The 20637-nt window shown below is 40.2% G+C and overlaps 1 protein-coding gene across 1 annotated transcript in view; it reads right to left on the bottom strand.

Annotated features, from left to right (window-relative positions):
- Positions 1-20637, bottom strand: part of ELAVL2 (ELAV like RNA binding protein 2) — a 76730-nt gene that overhangs the window by 28803 nt on the left and 27290 nt on the right. The window contains 1 exon segment of the mRNA XM_032214036.1: positions 6457-6560. Coding sequence (XP_032069927.1) covers positions 6457-6560 — 104 coding nt within the window.

Here is a 20637-nt window from a genome sequence, read left to right as displayed (position 1 = left end):
GGGGGGGGGGGATGCTTTTTGATTACGGGATTTCACTGGTTGAGAAACAAGTGTAAAATGTTATTTCAACACTTCTACATTACATGCTTTCTCTGTGACTGATAATGACTTGGCCCTCCTCATGTTAGATTTCAATCTCCATTGATAGCTGATGAATAGAAATATTGAACGTTGACATCCAATATAGCATGTAACAAATCACCAGCTCTGATTCATGGAGAGCACACAAATGCCATTTATGAACATTTAAGATATACTTTACCCATTCACAGCATATTTTGCCTTCCTTTAATGTGTCCTCATTTAATGAGGAATAAATGGCTAGCCTCATTAACGACATGAATTCCTGAACAATGAGCATTTTACTTTGTTTTCATGAGGATTAGAACACAGGTTGTAGCCACAATTGAGCCCAAAATATCTGTTGTTAAATCAGACATTTGTTAAATGAGTTTGCCTCATTTTATGATCTTTTTGCCACAGTTGTTAAGTGAATCACTTCAGTTGATAAATTAGTAACACGGCTGTTAGGTGAATCTGGTTTCACCATTGATTTTGCTTGTCAAAACATTGCAAAAAATGATCATGACCCAGGGACACAGCAACTGTCATTAAGAATGAACCATCTGAATTTTGATCACATTACCATGGGATCTTAAGTGTGAAAAATGACCATAAGTCACTTTTTTCAGTGTCATCATAACTGTGGTCACTAAATGAACTGTCGTAAGTCAGATGTACTTGTATCTGATGTTTCCCCAATATATCAGAATTCACTCTGGTCTAGGTAAAGAACCTATTGTACCAATCAAATTCATTCAATCTCTTTTAAAAACATTTTGTGCAAAAAGCAGGCACTCCAAAATCCAGATTTATTACCTCAGAAGAAGGAAAATATAGCCAGCTGTGATTTCAGATACCAATGAGAGGATGATATAACTTTCCTCATACCTTTTTCACTTAAAATCTACAGTATATCTCAAATGACAAGAAAATCGATGTATTATTTTAGGAAAGCGGAGAACAATTGTGGGTCATAGTCTAGAAGAAGTCTCCCCAAGCACCCCATTTGTTACCTTCCAAACCTCTCTCACTGCAACAAGCACATTTCAATGACTGTTCCAAAGACATAATCATCTGTGCCTCCCACAGCCCTCAGGCAAGGCAAAAAATGAATTTATTCTGTCTATGAAAACCGTGAGACAATGCACAAGGGAATTCAAAGAAGGAAAATTCAGCTGCTGGGAACATTTATCAGGGAAGTCTTAAATATAGTGCTTTCTATTTTATATTATTGTCAATATTAATACAGTATCACATAACTTGATAGATACTGGGATTTTCTTTTTGATATGGTTGCAAATAAATGCAATGTCAGGCCTGCAGCCAGGTTCCTTTTGGGATCTTTGGTCTGTCACGCTTCAAACTGAAACACATCCTGGCAGGGAAGAACTTGTTGGCGGATGCGTCAAGAAAACCGCAGTACGACAGTAAGAAGGAAGAAGTGGTTCACCCCATCCTTTCTTCCTCCCACCAGAAAGCGGCCCAAGTCACCACCCGAAGCCAGGACAAGCTGACAACAGTGATGAAATCGCCACTCCCAGCAGACCCGTGGCCCTACAATAACAAGGGCATCCTAACGATGAAAGATGGCTTAGCCTGGAAGGGGGCCAAACTTTACATCCCCACGGGGTTGCGGCTGAAAGTTCTACAGTGAAGCCATGATGCGAAACTAGAAGCCACTTTGGATTCCTAAAAATGCTCCACCTTGACAGGCGCCAATTTTGGTGGCCAAAGATGAAATCAGAAGTAGAAGATTAGCTTGCTGCTCAAGGACTGAGTTTAAATTTCGTGTAGCCATGCCTCTTGCTACCCTCAGAGGCTCAGTTTTAAAAAAAGAAGAGAAGCCCCAAATGAACTGTATGTGGTGAAGATCTATGTCCCCAAATGGTATACATGTCCCCGCGGGCACACATTTAGGGTGGGGTTGGACACTCCTGCAGCGCCTAGAGAATGACCATTCAGGTAAGCCAACGGTCATTCTCCTAGGTGCTGCTTGGAGTGTCCAAGCATGGGACATGCCAAAGCTATGCCGTCCCAGGGAAGGAAGAAGAATTGTCCAAGCCCGCAGGGGTCGCAATGACTTGTTGCAGAACTCTCCTTCCAAAGGAGGCCTCAGTCGAGGCAAAAACATCAAGTCTGTAATTCCTCACAAAGGGGGATGGAGTCAACCACGTAGCGGCCCGACATATCTCTTCAATAGGTGCTTGCGTGGCCCACGCAGCCCAAGTTGCGGCGCTCCTCGTTGAATGGGCTGTAATACGAGGGGGGACTGGCCTGGCTTGTTGTTCGTAGGCCAGCTTGATGCATGCTCTAATCCAGCGCCCAATGGTGGAAGATGTGACTTTTTTGCCCATGGAGACGGGTTGGAAGGACACAAAGAACGCTTCCAACTTGCGGAAAGAAGCTGTCCGTTTCATGTAGACACGGACCGCATGGCGAACATCCAGTTTATGCCACACGTGCTCCCTTGGGTGCTTGGGAGACGGGCAAAAGTCCGGGAGGACCACCTCCTGTATTCTATGGAAAACACTGTTAACCTTTGGTAAAAGGTCGGGTCCGGTCTAAGGAAGACTCTGTTTGCATGTACAATACAAAGGTCGCTTCTGACCGAAACGGCGGTCATCTCGGAAATTCTACGGGCTGAGGTGATGGCAATAAAACTGTCTTTAGAGTCAAGTGGCGCAGTCCAACGGTACGAAGCAGTTCGAATGGGGCTGCGGTCTATAGATGTCAAGAGGTTGTCCTGCCTGATGCAGCCCAGGATGGTCTGGAGGGACGGATTTGGGGATTAGGAAAATGATGGAGTAGAACCCCCTGCCTTCCTGGCCTCTGGGAACCCTTTCTATAGCCGTTATCTCTAGCAAATGATCTATCTCCGCCCTCATGAGTTGGAACTTGTGGGCCGATTTGGGAGTGGGACAACGGACAAAGGTCCTTGGGGGAAGGGAGAGGAACTCCAGGGTCAATCCGTGGTGGACTGTGTTCAGAATCTAAGTGTCCGTCTTTACGGTCCAGTTTTTTGATGACTGCAGGCAAAATCTTATGCTTGTCCTTGGATTAAATTAAAAGTGGATCCAGGGCCTCCCCAAACAGCTTCCCCCCTTTGAAAGGAGCGGAAGTGAGCTTCCACTTCGCTTTCATGTCCGCCTGCCAGTGGCGGCACGAGGTTACATTAAAGGCAAGGGCTCTGGAAGAGAATTTTGTGGCATTAAGCGAGGCATTAGCTGAGTACTCGATGGCCGCTATGATTTTATTAACATCCTGCATCGCCCTGGTGTCCCCTGCTGGCAGGCTGGTCAGCAACTTGCGGAGCCAGAATAATGCTGCCCTGCTAAAGTACGAGGAAGAAGAAGCAGCCCTCATGGCCCATGCAGTGGCCAGATGAGTCTTATGGGAGGCTTTCTCCACTCTCTTGTCCTCACCCTTTAAGCCTTCCAGCAGATTAGCTGGAAGAGCAGAATTGGAAGTGAGAGAGACAATGGGGTCATCCACCTGAGGGAGTTTCAACAGCTCCTCTAGGGGGCCCTCCATGGTGTAAAGCTTTTTATCTATCCCACTGGGGTTAGCCATGGAACCCAGCTGGGCCCATTGGCTTTGTATAATGTCAATAAACAGCTGTGGAGCTCTAGAACCAGATCCATGGGAGGGGAGGCTTCCTTGAACAACCCTGCGCCTGGGTCTTGTGGCCAAATGGTCTCCTTAGTACCCTGATCAGAGGAGGGCTTTCTGCCTGAGCTGGGAGGCCCTTTTGGATGGCTGAAGCCCGGGCCTTGGTAAGGCTAGCCCTAAACATGGAGGGCTTGAATAGGCCTGAGAAAGCAGGCACGTCGGGTGTGGGATTTTCATCCTCTGAGCGGTCCGGAGCATCCCGCTCTGCCTCCTCTCCGTCAGACACCTCACTGACTCCAGTAAGAGTTGGGGAGGGCTCCCTAATCGGAGGGTCTCGGGATCCCACGGCTCGACCCTTGCTGGGGTTAGCAGTGGGAATGGGCAATTTAGAGGCCAACTGTTGGATGCCATCTAAAATGCCTTGGGAGATCACGCGTGCGACTACATCCTGCATTTCCTTTGATAACTGAGGCTGAGCCCTGGGTAGGCTTAGGCCCGCCTCAGAAGGGGCCAGAGATTCCTCCCCTATGATGGAGTCCCCGTCGTTAAGGGAATCCTCAGCCAGAGAGTGGCAGGGCGATCCCAGAGAGGCCCTAGATGGGTTGGGCGAAAATCCAAAATCCTTCTCAGCTGCCAGAGGTCCTTCTCACTGTGGGGTGGGGAGAGAAGGTCCTGCGCTCCCTACTCTGGGAGGAAGGCTAACTGATGCCTATTGCTGTGCTGCTTGGGCCTTTTGGAACTGCTTCTCAAGGGCATTTTGGCGCCTTTCAGCCAACTTCTCAGCTGCTTTGGAGGTCTTTGTATTTTGGGGGTGCTTCCCCTTAGCTGGGCACCCCACCCCTTCACCTTGGGCAGCAAGATTGGTTCTGCTACACTTACTGATAGTGGGGCCGGCTTGAGAATCCATGTCATCTACCCCGATACCGGCCATGATGCTAGGCACCGGAATAATAGAGGCTGTGATGACTGATAGGAACTGCTGCTATGGAGGCAGTGGCGAAGGCCTTCGGATGTTACTAATTTAGTAGCCTGAGGCCTTCAGCAGCACGATATAAATGGCCCTGAAAATGGCGCCAGTTGAGACAACCAGGGTGCCTGCAGATCCGCGCTGTGCTCAAAGGGCCAGGGAACTGCCTGTCAATGGCTAGATCCCCAGCGGCCACCAGATAATAGCTCAGAGGAGGGGGGAAGGCCTGCCTGGCAACCCAGAGTGAGGCCCAAAGTTAAAAATCCCCTCCAGCGGCGATCTGCATTGAAGGACAGGCTGCGTGGCGAGAGAAGCCTCAAAAGAAAAGTGCACCAATTTTGTGATTTTAAAATGGCCGCCGCACACCTGGAGCAGCACCGAGGGAAGTCTGAGAAGCCTACGGCTCCTTTTTGTGGACCCTGACTACCTACCCGTCCCCAGAAGCTCGCCAGCAGCCGCTAAGAGAGCCCCCTGCAGTGCAGCTGTAATCGCGGCAAGTGAAGCCAGCCTGCTTCGCGTGTTTTTAAACTGTATTTAAGAAACGGGAGCCAAAATAACAAACGCTACAGAAAGGAGCTAACTAACACAATTAGAAAACAAAACAAAATAAATGAAAGGGTACACTACACTATCTTGGAGAGTCCAACCTGCTGCTCAAGGACTGGATCTCTCCAAAAAGCGTCCTGTAGAGCGACTGAGTTTTTAAAAACTGAGCCTCTGAGGGGAGCAAGAGGCGTGGGTACATGAACTTTAAACTCAGTCCTTGGGCAGCAAGCTGAAGTTAACCCGTGCTTGGACACTCCAAGCAGTGCCTAGGAGAAAGCTGTGCTACTTGTGTGATGATGAAAATACAGCCAGGGAAGCCCCATGGACTAATACAATAGGTGACCAGCCCTAGCCGACCATGGGAAGAGATTGCAATGGAGTTCGTCATCGAGCTCACAGACAGCAGCAGGAATAGACTGATCTGGACAGTTATTGATTTTTTTCCAAGCAGGCGCACTTCATTGCTTGCTCAGGATTGCCGTCTGCAAAGAAATTAGGAAAAATGTTTGTGAAACACTTTTTATCGCCTGCATGGAGTGCCCAGGAGGATCATTTCAGACCGCGAAGTCCAGTTCACTGCCAAGTTCTGGAGAGAGTTCCTGAGGTCCATTGAGTCCACACAAGGACTGAGCTCAGTGTTTCATCCAAGCACGAACGGAGCAGCGGAGAGGGCCAAGGCGATGGTGACACAATACATCCACTGTTATATGGACTATCAGCAAGACAACTTGTCGGACTTGCTGATAGTTCGCCGAAGTGGCGTACAACAACACAGTCCACAGCAGCACTGGATTAACTCCTTTCCAAATTACCAGTGGCAGGAATTTGTCCCCACACCTGAGCTGCCTAGTCTCTGGCTGAATGGACACGCTAAAGAATGGACACTTGACCGGAACTGGATGGGTAGAACTGCTAGCATGGCAGTGGGAGATTGGATCATGTGATGGACTTGTGGGTGTGGGGGCAAGATCTTGAACTTTCAACTGGGTGGGGAAAACCAGGAGGCTTTCAGATTCGCAGATGTGCCAACATGACTCTCTAAATAAATTGGAACTTTGAGCAATACTTTGCCTTGGACTCTGATTTAATTTTGGATGTTATTTGGAACCTTGACATGCAAACTGCCTGGATAAGCTCTGGCAAACAAAGGCAATAACTTGTGAACAAATTATAATTAGTTCCAAAACTATATAGCTTCTGGAAATACATAGGACAGATTATTCAAGTTATTTTATTCTAGGCATTAATTTTAATCTCAAAAGTTTACATACTTTTATAGTTTTGGTTTGAAGTCTCAATCCATTCAGAGTATTGATTGCCTTTTCAGCATCCTTAGGGTCAATGTAATTCACAAATCCATATCCCAAACTCTGTCCTGGAGATTAAGAAAAGATGAGAAAGAAAAAAAAAAGTTACATGAGTACATAAAGAACTCACATTCGCGTTTGAATTCTATAATAATAAATAATCATTTAAAGGTACTATGTGAGAAAAAACAACTTCAACAATTTAGGTAGCACACTCACTGAGACAGGAAAAAATAAAAGCACACTTAAAGGATAACTATTCTATAACTATATTTAATAATCAGTAAGCAAGTATATGAACAAGATATTGCTTATATATCTATTATTTATTCTTCCAATTCATCCAAAATCCACAATTTTCTATCCACAATTTTCTGAAGCAGTAGCTATCAACAAACCAAGACAAGGGCTGACAAAAACAAGAAGAGAACACTAGTTCACCTTCTGCCTATAACAAGATTCCAAGGCGTCTATGATAACTCTCCACAGCCAACTTGCTGTGGCTAACACACCATGATCAACTTGCTCTAAGACAACTCACCATGGTCAACTTGCCATGGGAGAAGAGTTACACTAATATCAAAGAAATGGTGTAGAAGAATAAATAAAGGCTGCAAAAGGAGGGACCAAATGAAATGTGAATGACAAACATTAAAATAAGTTTTTATTTATTTTAAATAATTAAAATGAATTGTTAAATTGTCCTGCAGTGAGGTATCTCCCTGGTGAGTTGGCCACGGCAAGTTGTCTTGCAGCGAGTTGGCCAAGCTGAGTTGGCCACAGTGAGTTGGCCAGAGGGAGTTGGCTTTGGCAAGTTGTCCCATTTCGACTCTGAGGACTAAGGGCACTTACAGCAGTAGAAAAACAGATCAAGAATATAACCAGTACAGGTAGTTCTTGACTTACAACAGTTCATTTAGTGATCATTCAAAGTTACGACAACATTGAAAAATGTGACATGACTATTTTTCACAGTTATGACCTTTACAGCATCCCCACGAACATGTGATCAAAATTGAGATCCTTGACAGCTGGTGTTTTAACCTAGGCTTCCTGATACAGTAAAAAGCACACACTTAGTCCCAAAAACCTCTTTTTATTTCAAAGGCTGTGAATTACGTTCATTCACAGCCTATAATGAGTCCCAAATAATTGTAAAGAGTTCTACAGTAGGCTGCCAAAATCCTTTGGGATAACGGTGATAAGCAACCAACTTTATCTTCCTTGAAACACTGCCAAAGACTTAATTGGCAAATAGCTTGGCAAGGTCACACGGAGCAAAGAGTCAAAATGGAGCTTCAGAAGGTAAACTGACCAGCATGAACCAAGTTGCTTTCTGTAAAGGCTCATGTGTCTTTGCTCCTCCTTTATGTCCTATGGGAAGGGCCAATCACCTCCAAGCCTTATTTCTGAGTTGTCCCTTGTCTTAACTGTTCTTGCCTTCTGGCAGCTCTGCGCATGCGCGCACTGGAAATGGGGAGACTGTTCCTCTGCCTCGCTGCTGTCCGACTCTGGAGGCTCCGGAGGGAGCACATAACTCCCAGATGGTCCTGGCCCCCTCTCTGCCTCTGACACAGAGCCCTGCTGCCAGCTCCTCAGGCCGCCGGAGGAGCACAACAGCTGGTTCATATTTATGACCACTGCTGTGTCCCAAGATCATGTGACCCATTTTGCAACTTTCTGACAAGCAAAGTCAATGGGGAAGCCAGATTCACTTAACAACTGGGCTACTAACTTACAAATTGCAATGATTCACTTAACAACTGTGGTAAGAAAGGTCGTAAAATGGGGCAAAACCCACTTAACAAATATTTCATTTAACAATAGAAAATTTGGACTCAATTATCTAAATTTTGTGAATAATGAATCACAATCTATCAGAAAAGGCAGATAAAATCTATAAAATAGAATGAGCAAACCTTTTCAAGTAGTGGACATAATCACATTATTTATTTTGTTTAACCCCCAAAAATCAGGGTAAAATAAGGGGGAAAATGGCTTGAAAGTAATTTGACAAAGAATAACAATCACAAAGCAATCAAAGTCAGCATGTAGAGCAAAAACTGCTTCTCTATAGAAATCAAATCTAACGTCTTCTGTAATGGCTGAAGTTTAACTGCAATAAACTGCAATAGCACGAAACCTCCCAATTTTCATATGGATCACTTAGTAGGAAAGTCAATCTTAAAATTACATGATTTCACATAATTTCATAGGGACAAAGTAACAACTTTAAAAATGATTTAATTTCAAAATGCCCAGAATTTCATGGTATAGCAGGTGAAATCATGAATGTGTTTGAGTGAACTAGATTCCTCATAAATTTTGATTCTTTAAAAATAAACATTGCTAAGAATGTTTCTGAGAAATTCTGCAAGTTGTGAATACAGTCATATTTGTCTCAGTGAAAAGGAAAAGTACCATGACTGAAAAACTGCAGAAATTACTGAAGCTATTTCCGTATCATGAAGTTTGATAAAACATATGTTTTTTAGATTTGCATTCTACATTTCCAACAAATGGTGGCAGACAAGAATTAAACATTTAAACATAAATCAAAGGCCGAGTAAACTAAAGCAAGCTAAGGAAAGATTCATGAAAGAAAACTCAGTCAACAATCCCAGGTACAAACAAATTGCATTATATTTCACCTCAGGATGCAAAGAGCTACTCTGAGGGTCTAACACTGTCTAACTACTTAGGCTTCTTCTACAAAGGATTCACTGACTCCTACACAATGTTTTTAGATGTTTAATGATGAATATATAAACCTCCTAAAAAAATCTCAGAAAATATCTGCGAAGAACTTAATGGATAAAATATAGACTTTGCTAAACCAAAATCCATTTCTTGAATAAAATACTATCTAGTAAAGTTGCTGGCTGTTTTATCCTTTTTAATAATCCTTGAAATTTTCTAAATAACCATTGAAAACTTATTCACACATAAGAGAATGCTAACACAGAATATGTTTTTGAAATCTTTCTGATCTGGAAATTTTTAGATGTGTGAACTCAACTTTTAATTTTCTCAATAATGGAAAATTAGAGACCATCCAGCCACAAGCAAACTGTTAAATAATATTATCAGAAACCTGTAATTTCATTACTTTTTGGCTCAATTTTGAATCATCCTCCCCCCCCCCTTTAAAAAATAATGCTTCAAGTATTTAACCAAATGGATTATAGTAAATGAAAGGCAACCATAATAAATAAGCTAATTTTTAAAGGATCAGAGGAACTCTACTTTGGTGCAATATACTGCACTATATTCACTGCTGTGGAAGCTGTTTGTAAGCAGACAAGGCTTAATATATATGTGATTCACATCTATAATTGAAAAAAGATGGCACAATATATAAGATGCAAGAATGATGTATAGTAAACAGAAGCAAAATCTATAATCTAAAAAAATAGCCAGCATATGCATTGTCTAATGATAAGTAATAATAGCAAAGATATAATAAATATCCAAGGAAATAGTAGGTGTTGTAAGCAGAATTCAATTAAGGAAATAACAAAGCAAGAATACAATCCATAATACAAGCTCCAGGCAGACATCAAAGCATTAAAACAAAAAAGCTGTTGATATACCAAGGTATTAGTGACACTGGAGGTTCTTTAAAGAATAAAATATTGGGCTTTTGGACTCCTGGATTTCATTACTCTCATGATTCAACCTTGGAAGATCAACAAGGGGCAAATATTTTAGAAGTGAGTCAATTTTTGTGTGAACTGAACACATGCCATATTACTGAAACAGATCAAAATTAGCACTGCGCTGACAGAAAACTGATATATTCTCCTCAGCAGCTGGCTTGCCAAGTTCCTAAAGAATCTATACAAGTAGAAAAACCTCAAATAACCATTTCAACAGCTTGCTACAAGCAAAATAGAAACAGAAATGATTTAATAATTTACTGAACAGGATTTACATGTTGCTCCAACTAATGGTGAAGAAACCTCCTACTCCCACTTAGGCATTCCAGATAAATTAGTCCTCAACGTTCAACTATAATCGAGCCTAACATTGCTGTTGCTAAGTGTGACAGTTAAATGATTTTTCCCCATTTTACAACATCTTGCCACAGTTGTTAAGTGAATCACTGCAGTTGTTAAGTTAGTAACATCGATTGTTAAGTGAATTTGGCTTGGTTGCAAAAGGTGATCACGTGACCTCCAAGGCACAGCATTCATCATAAATGTGGATCAGTTGTCAAGCATCTAAATTGTGATCGTGTAACCATGGAGATGCTGCAACAGTTGTGTGTGTGAAAAATGGTCATGTTACTTTTTTTAGTGCTGTTGTAACTTTGAACAGTCTCTAAATGAACTGCAAGAACTATTTGTACATTATACACAGGGAGACTTATTTCCCCATACATGCAGGCTGAAAAATAAAGATGCAGGACAAGTAGTATAGGATACCCACAGAGAGGAAAAAATAATTACACAAAACAGCCAACAACAATTATAGTTAATTATAGTTAGTCCCTCAGAAGGGACTCGAGACTTCTGGTTCAAAGGTGACAATATGAGAACTGCTAAGAAGCAAAACTGGGGAACTGCAGTCTGACCTTATTACAGGCCGGGTGTTTGTTCAGCTTTAGAGCGTTTTGCTTTTAAACAGGGAAATATTTGAACATGTTAAAGAAAGCGTATGATAAAGTAAATAGGTTTGAGTTGCAAAATGCCTTACATTAATATGGAGTTTCTAGATGCAAGAAGAGCATTTGTGAGAATACATATCATGTTTAGGCAATGGTTTGATTCTGAGCAGGGGATTACACAAGAATGTAGGATAATCTCCTATGTTCTTCATTGCATTTTTGTTTACACAGAAGGAGGATCATATTGCAAACAAATATACAAAGGAATAATGAATGGGTTGAAAGGAAGGGGAAGGTGGAGACAATTGTAAGTGGATGAAAATGATAGATTTTCAAAAATATGCCTGAGAAATGTTTAAAGAACAAAGCTAATAGATGAAGCAAGTTATGGATGTCGTAAAAATAATGGTGAGTTCCAAAAATATACCTTCTTCTATCTTTCTGGTTTGATAACCATGTAAGTCTAACAAATAGACATTGAGAAATACACTAAATACACTAAAAGGTATAAATTTGATTTAGCTGCACTTCGTTCTCTCCCACCCTCTGTCTCATGCTTTTAATTCTGTTTCTATTTCTTAACACTTTTTCCGTGCTTTGCACGATATTGCTTACTCTGAAAAGGAGCAGACTGAGGGCTATGTATGTCCAATCATTAAAAAAATATAGAGGTATACAGATTTAAAAATTAGAAGAACATCAAAAATAATCCAAAGCAGAAAAGAAAATACAAATATCTAATAGATTATGAGTATGAGTATGAGTAGTTTATTTATATGCCGCCCTTTTCCCTGGGGGGACTCAGGGCGGCTCACAATTCGGAAGGAAGGGAGGACAAACAGATTAAACACATAAGACAGTACATCATTAAAAGCATAACATTCATACTATTCGGGTGGGTTGCGGTCTTTAACCCCAGGCCTGACGGGACAGCCAGGTTTTAAGGGCTATGCGGAAGGTCTGGAGGGTGGTGAGGGTACGAATCTCCACGGGGAGATCGTTCCATAGGGTCGGAGCTGCCACCGAGAAGGCTCTCCTCCTTATGTAATTAACATTACATAACATTAAAGCCTAGAACTGGTAAGCCCAAGCACATTTTATAAAGACATTTTACTGTCCTGTTAACATTCCTGAATTGTTCTTTTTCCCAAAGAGCTACCAAGTTGCCCACGGGTGCCCTAATTAAATCAGGAGTCTCCAATGAAGCTAATCCAGTTATTTAATAGGAGCAACATGTCGGCACATACCAAAGTGAAGACAGCTCTGACCCCACATATGACCCAATTTTGACCATTTCCCCCCTCCCTCCCAGGGTGTGCCATAAATCACATTCTCCAATGGAGAACTTTCACAGGGTTCTGATATTATACTCCTCCAGCTGTTGCAGGTAATGTGACATACAGCCCTGAGAAAGGTATGCATGGAATGGATGCTTTGCGAGTTGACAATAACACTGCCTCAAACCATAGTAGAATAAGTCCTTGGTTGACCATGGTTAAAGTGGATTTGTTCATGAAACACAGAACATAATGGGAAAGCCAGTTCTCCTGTCTGTTTGTATCTAATTGGAATACTACTCCAGAGAATTGGCGCACTGCTTACTCTAAGCAATATGAATGAGGCAAAGTATAAGGCTACTAAATGAAACAGATAACAGAAGTATGGGAACCTGAAGGAAAATGATTTTTTCATCCTATCTAGACTAGATGGTCCATAAAATAAAATGTTTTATTTAAATAAAAATAACCTTAAGAGTAACATAACTATTAGAAAACCAAGTTGGACCTGTGATAACACTTTGAAAATGAAGATAACTTTCCAAGAGTTGACATAAAATATTTGCAAGTCTTTAGAAGACTGAAACATTAGTTACTTATCATCCGCCACATGCACAGAATTAGGTTGAAAACACAAACCCACCACCACCTCCCCCTCCTTGGCCTGGTCTGTGCTGTCAAAAAGGTTGGGGGCGCATGGTCTAGATAAAATGGATGCAAGCATCCCTACATTAAGAGAAAAACTGAATTAATATCATTAACAGTTCCTTGTTCAGCATAGCAGCAGCATTACAGCTATTCCTACAAGCTAAACTCAAATTAAAAAATACATAAGATCATACTGAAGTTACTGTTATGATGTAGTTCAAATATTCCTGAGGGGGCTTTACAAAATTGCTAAGGCCTAAAAATCAACCTTGGCAATGACAGACAAATGCCATTAGTAAAAACCAATTTTTATAACGTCAGATTAGTTTACAAAAGTGTATAACAACCCAGGAAGGGGGGGGGGGGGAATGATGTTTTCAGTTAATTAAAAAAATGCAGGATATGTAATCTACAAGACACTAAGTAAATTATAAGCAAGACCCCAAATTCAGCTTTCGCTACCCAAAAAAAGAAGCGAAAGAAAAAGCAACTAAGTAGACAGATTTTTGTCTCCTGACAAAAATCAGATGACTCAAATTAGACCTGAATTATCTATGAAAATGCAAAAACCTTGTTTCTTCAGTTTATTTCTTCTTTTACATTTCAAGGACAGAAGGATAATTCAACATCTCTGCTCACCACTTTTAGAATTTCACTTCTTTAAGAACAAATCTGTACATGCATAAGTTATCTGAAATACGTTCATTTGTGAATATGCACCCCACACAGTATACAACAACTTCATGCCAATTATCTCAGAGTAATAATTATAAAAATATCAAACTTTGACAACTAAAAGATAGGGACATCATTAGGAATGTCAGCTGTCATGAATCAAACATGATTGCTGTACATCAGAATTTGAACGCAATATAAAAGTTCAGACATGGCTAAAGTCACCATTGGCAAACTATCTGAACTTCAATGCTGAACTGTCACCTTCATAAACGAGATTTCAAAATTGAACTACTGAATCCAATGAAGTTACACACGTCTTAGAACTCTCCTCTTAGTATTGTGTTAATGTCTAAGACGGGGGTGTCAAACTCGTGTTGTCACGGCGTTGTCACATGATGTATTGGGACTTTTTTCCCCATCGCTAAACTGGGCAGGGTCAGCACATGACGTATCTGCCCTGCAGGCTACAAATTTGATGCCCCTGGTCCAAGGCAATGCATTTTTACTCTAAGGGTAAGCAGTGAACAATCTGTATATGAGCCACAGATGCATAAAATCAAGGTGTTAAAAAGTCTACAAGCAAGAAGTTAGTAGAATGATCCAACTATCATTCTCCTTCCATACCACACTTTTTTTATGAATAAATGACATTCCCAAAGGAAATACAACTTAAGAAAATAACAGTGTAATGGTAGTGAGGTCAAGGAAAAACAGATGTCACCTCCAGTCATGTTTCTCATATCTCTAATGGTCAGTTCTTTCTTGAATCCTTCCTGTAAACTTCCTATGCTTCTTCTAAGCTTAGAAAGCAAAACTTTTTCCTAATAAAGACATAAAAGCCAAGCTAATCATACACTTTTCGATTTAAAATAACTTGCATTCAAGTTTCTGAATTTAGTACATCCAACATGAAAAGTTATAGTCAGAAACAAAAATAACATTAAGCATCTAACGGGTTTTTAAAGAAAGGCTGAAAACAAATCTTCTTGTTCATTAATATCTTCAAGGATGGATGCTTAGAAATTAAAAAAAAACACCTTTTTCTATATTTCTTAGAATTTTTTTTAATATTCTAGCCCCTAAACTAGCTATGCTTGCATTAACAACTTTTAGAAAAGGAGGAATTATACTATTCCAAATCCATTTACAAAGTTAAAATGCAATACTATGATATGGTAAAAATCAATGAAGCTATTATTAATCTATTATTGAAGTTATTATATGGTGTTTGAACAAAGGAATGATCCTGTCTTCCAAAATGAACATTCACTGAAATAAATTATTTCATTATACAATCATCATGCCTTGTTCATGAAATGTCAGATATCATGAACCAGGATAACACGTTAAGTTCCAGTTAAGCTGATTTATTGCTCATCCCTATAAAACAAAATCTAGTCAACTAATGGGGAGCACTAAATTGGTGCTAGATAAAGGAATTCAAGAGGGGTTGGACTTAGATCATTTGTGGAAGCGTAACAATAGCAGTAGACTTATATACCGCTTCATAGGCCTTTCAGGCCTCTCTAAGCGGTTTACAGAGAGTCAGCATATTGCCCCCAACAATCTGGGTCCTCATTTTACTCACCTCGGAAGGATGGAAGGCTGAGTCAACCCTGAGCCGGTGAGATTTGAACCGCTGACCTGCTGATCTAGCAGTAGCCTGCAGTGCTGCATTTAACCACTGCGCCACCTTGGCTCCAGCTGGCTCCAGAGTAACAGCTCCAGACTGATTCCTTTCTTGACTCTACCCCTACGTTCTGTCACTCCTTCTACATGAAATTATAATTTGAAACGGGCGGTTAAGTGGCTGTACTTTATTTTCTACTTGTAACCTTCTGATGTTTTGCCACTGTTGATAATCTTTGTGTTACTACTTATAAGAAAAAGTCAAGAAAAAAATATGCAGAGTTGGAATTGTATTTTCATTAGTAACTTTACTAGCTATCTAAGCCTCCTTAAATTTAAGAGTAGCACGTGTATGTGAATGGGTGGCCAGTGCAAAATTAAATCTGATATAATTTAAAAGTGAGCCAACTTACATTAAGTACAGTCTATATCAGGGGTGAAATGCTCTGAAGTCTGCTACCAGTTCGCTTTGGAAATTAGAAATCGTGTGGCATAGCTGATTGTCAGAACATAAAAAATGTTACCAGTTCAGGCGAACCAGCTGTGCTGCACGATTTCTAATTTTTTTTTTACTACCGGTTCGGGTGAATCGTTCTGAACCAGTAGCATTTCACTCCTTGTCTATATCAATGTTTCCCATGTATTCAATAATTTTCCTTTTTTATCCCATTAAAAATTACAACTCATTAGTTAACTTTCTGGATGCAACCCTGAGAACTCAAGTTGTGCATGATATGCAAGACAGTCTAGTCAATGGTTGTTTCAAATCAGCAATACCACTTTTAAAGTATGGTTTGGATTCTAAGCCCATTTCAAGGAAAGATGGAAGGCTGTTACGACCTTTCTCACCAGGTTATATTAAACCCCAATGTAAGTGTTATGGTTTACAAGCTTGTTATATGGTGCCTTAGGGTTTCCGCCCTCTTTCTGGAATATATTAGCATTGGTTATTGGGTTCTTTTATGTTGCTGTTTGCAAATGGTCTCTTCATTGTGTAGAATTAGCTATTTAAGATAGATAGGCACATAAATGTTTAAAATAAATGAATTGATGTATTTGAAGTAGTGAATAGTTAAGAACATCTTTATCTCTCTTTGACTATAGGTAAGGTATTTACTAAATTTGAAAGAAATGTGGGGGGAAATATACAGATTTGATAAAGTAACACCAATTGTTATAAACTATTTTTGGCATTATAAAGAGCATGAAATACTAATTTACAACTTAACAGTTGGTGGGGAAAATAGGGCTATGCCTTTAAATCTGTTACTATTCCGGTGACTTGGGATGAACATGAAGCTATTTAAGGAAAGTTGATATTTAAGTGTTCTCTGTTCTTGCTGGAACATTTATACCTGGGAATTGTTTTGGATGCTATTTTAAATATTTCAAAAGAAAAAAAATATATGTTTACTGAAGTTATCATCAAGTGACAAAAAGCTTGGTATTAAGACATGAAGGATTTTAAGAGTCACCCAGCATTTCTTTTAAATATCTTCTTCCATTCCTTCCTATAATTAAAATCACTTAATCTGTCATTCAATATTCATTTAAGAGAGAAGAAAAGTCAGCAGCCAAGTATAGGAAAACTATTGGCAGCATTACAGTATTTCCTTCCATCTTATGCTACTATAGCTTTTCAATTTTTTTTAACCTTGGCTCAAATGTTTCCAGTTAGTAATGAAAAATTTAAGACACACCAACACTATAGCAGAAAATGAGAGGCGAGTTATATACTATAGATATTATTCTGTAGTTCAGTTCTTAAAATCTGCTCTGGGGACTCTTGAAAACCCCGACTATTTCAGAGCGTCCATGAAGTCAAATATTTTTTTAAAGAAAATTCTGAGTTTTAATTTCTAGTAGATTAAATATTGATAGATACAATTTAATCTATATTAATAGATACATATTGAGACCAAAATGCTTGAGAACTAATGCCCTAGATCAGTGGTTCTCAACCTTTTCTCCACTAGAGTCCCTTTTAAATAACTTACGTGGCCACAGATCACCAAGACTTAAGATTCAAATCATAACCCATTGCTCTAAGATGTTAACATGAACACACAAAATTATCTTGAAGTGAATTATGACCTACCAAGGCTAGCTACTCTATTACATCATCCAAGGCTGGTTCAAGTTCTGTTATCCCAATCTTTTTTTAACTGAAATGACATAGACCTAGAATATATGTGATTGTAATTGTTCTGTCATTGTGCTTTATTTTCTCACCCCAAAAGCAGAAGGAACTAGATGTATTATAAAAATTTAACTTCTTATGCTTAAGGAATAAAACACTTCATGAAAAACAGGAAATATTACTCTGCCTTGTTTACTCCTAGCTGCCATACAAGGGGTTAATGAGTCCAGTGAAGGAAGCAAAGAAATTAGTGTGCATTAGAATAATGTAGGAGAACGCCCATGATTTTTGATTCTTGGACTTTGCAATTTATGACAAAAATATTATTTGATAAATCTTTGGGGAAGATCAATCACTGCCATCCTTCAATCAGAGGATGTAGGATGGACATCATTTTCAGAGGATTAACCTCTAAGCAGAAACTTTTGAAGGAAAGGGACAATTCTATTGGTCTATCAATCTAGACTAATTAAGAGCTGATCTCCTAACTCTTCTAAAACAGAGTTGGAAGGCTACAGTCAACTGAAGAGGTTATCATACACTGAAAGATTACATTCAGACAACACTTATGTAACCCAGCATTGTGTTTGATTTTGGCGGGTCGGGTGGGCATGGCCAGCTTGACATCACTTGTGTCGGGGAGGCACCTCTGGTGGCCAGAGCGCTCTGCAGCGAAAATGGCTTCTAGACCTCTTTTTTCGTCTGGAACGGCCTCCTGCAACCCTCTGCCAGCAGAAACAGAGCTCGCAAGGACCATGCGTGGCCCTCACGAACTCCATTTTCCCTGGTAGAGGTACCACAGGCCAGTCCTTCACTGTTTCCAGGGTGGCCTTGTGGGCCAGACATAAGCATCTCACAGGTCGGATATGGCCCATGGGCCTTGAGTTTGACACCCCTGGTATAACCCATTAATCAGAACATCAAGCTCCACTGATAATTTCCCTAGGAAAAAAATGTCTAAAACAGATTCTTTCATAAAATGGAATGAAAACTAATAGGGGTGGGGTGGGGAGCTTTGGAGAATTCAGCAACAACATCCTTCAACTATTCCAACGGAGGAAAAGCTGAGCCACAAAGGCTGACTTGGATCTCTCAAAAGTCCTGTTCCAGTAACCTCATCACTAAGAAGCCCGACCTTGCAAGTAGTTGTTCTCTTCATTGAAATTCCTGATTTTTCATGCCAGGTCCTATTTCTTCAAACAGCCTCATATAGATAACAAAAATGGCTGGACAGTAGTCTGTACTTATATGAGATTAATGGAAGCAAAGTTTTTCTAGAAGGGAAAAATATCATAGAACAAGTAAAATAAAGCAAGATCACAAAATAAATTGGTAAGAATTTGAAGAAAGAAGAGGATGAAAGATGAACCCACACTGAAGTGGAGCAAAAATTCTACTGGTATAAAGGGGCTTCAGTCCCAAAGACAGCAAGAAAAACAGGGATAACTTAGAATCACAGGACTGGAAGGGACTTCAGAGGTCTTTTATCAACCCCCTCCCGCCTCCCTGCTCAAGGCAAGCATCTTTATTTAATAAATGCTTCATTTGTTTATTTTTTTAATTTTAATTTATTTAATAAGTGTTCATTGGACCAACATTTCTCCTCAAGCCAGGTGTTTCAAAATACCCAAGCTGCATACCTGCAAGACTACTCTTTTAAAATCCAGGTTGCTCTCCACAGCGTTAACCTTCTAGAAATTTTGGGAAAACAAGAATTATTCTGAGAGCTCACTGTGAACGACAAGGCCTTTACATGTAGCCTCTATTCTACTTTAAAAATGTGAATGTTTTAATTCTGAGTGCCATGTCTGGTTGCCCTTAATTACCAACAACCCACTGAGAACCCTTTTTGGTTGCGGCAGGCGCAAATGTGATAAACAAGTAAGAGCAGTTACAGTCTCCAAGACAGAGGCAACTGATTGGTATGAAGATAATTATTTACTTCCCTGGGCTATGTGGGGAAAGCTCAAGGTGAGTCTATTTCAGTAGTGGGATTCAAAATTTCTTACTACCAGTTTGGTGGGCATGGCACAGCTTGGTGGGCATGGCTCAGTGAGCGTGGCTGGGGAAGGATACTACAAAATCCCCATTCCCTCCTGATCAGCTGGGACTCAGGAGGCATAGAATAGATGGGGGTAGGGCCAGTCAGAGGTGGTATTTACCGGTTCTCCAAACTATTCAAAATTTCCGCTACCGGTTCTCTGGAACTGGTCAGAACCTGCTGAATACCACCTCTGGTCTATTTCTCTATTAAATGGAAGGTCATACAACTGCTGATAGCTCTTCACAGCCCACAATATCTATTGTACACTACTATCCTGACTGAATTAAGAAAAGACTGCCCTTTAGTAATTCCAGATTTCCAAGGCCAGGTTAGAACATAATACACCTAATTTCTACAGTATTGCCCAAGCAGTGTTATCTTCACTTCTTAGCCTACTCTGCTGTATTCCAATTGAAAAAAGCTGACAAATTAGTTAGCTGAGGCTTCTATTTTCTATCTTAATTCCAAATATAATTCAATTTTAAGACCTCTCAGAGAATCATGTCGAAAATCTCATGAAGACCATGCCACCACATTTTGTTTTTAATTAGGTTTTCCTTATCTCTGCATTTTGAAAACATTTTATGAACATAATAGATACCTCTGAGAGAAGTGGCACCTGAGTGGTGTAAGGCCTATGCAATTAAGAGACCAAAGTCAAATCAGACCATTACTTTCCACATGGAATCCCTAGCAATCCAAGGAGTTACAGTAATGTGTCCATAATGAGCTGGTTACATTTCAAGATAGTCTATGCCCGTTAAGTCACTGCTACAACATCTTTAATAAAAGCAAAGTCAGGAAACAAATCTACTCTTATATCTAGCACTATTCATACTAGTAAGGTTTTATATTAGCCTGTACCTGCTGAATCTTAGCCAGTGGAATTCAATGGAACTCCAGTAACAAATACAAAATGTGAAGTGTTACTTGGACTTTCATCCATTTAAATCTATTAGGATTATACAATGGGATTTTGAGAGAGAAGAAAAGGCACATTTAAGGGAGTCATCTTTAATTATACTGAAAGAACAAAAGTTAGTTCTGTTAACAAAAACATCCAGTGAACAAAATAGTTTCAATAAAGGAAAAGATAAAAGGCATATATGACATCACATAG

Source organism: Thamnophis elegans, chromosome 3 (genome assembly GCF_009769535.1).
Source record: "Thamnophis elegans isolate rThaEle1 chromosome 3, rThaEle1.pri, whole genome shotgun sequence".
Taxonomy (NCBI): domain Eukaryota; kingdom Metazoa; phylum Chordata; class Lepidosauria; order Squamata; family Colubridae; genus Thamnophis; species Thamnophis elegans.
The sequence above is the reverse complement of the archived record's forward strand: the minus strand, read 5'-3'. Positions and strand labels throughout refer to the sequence as shown.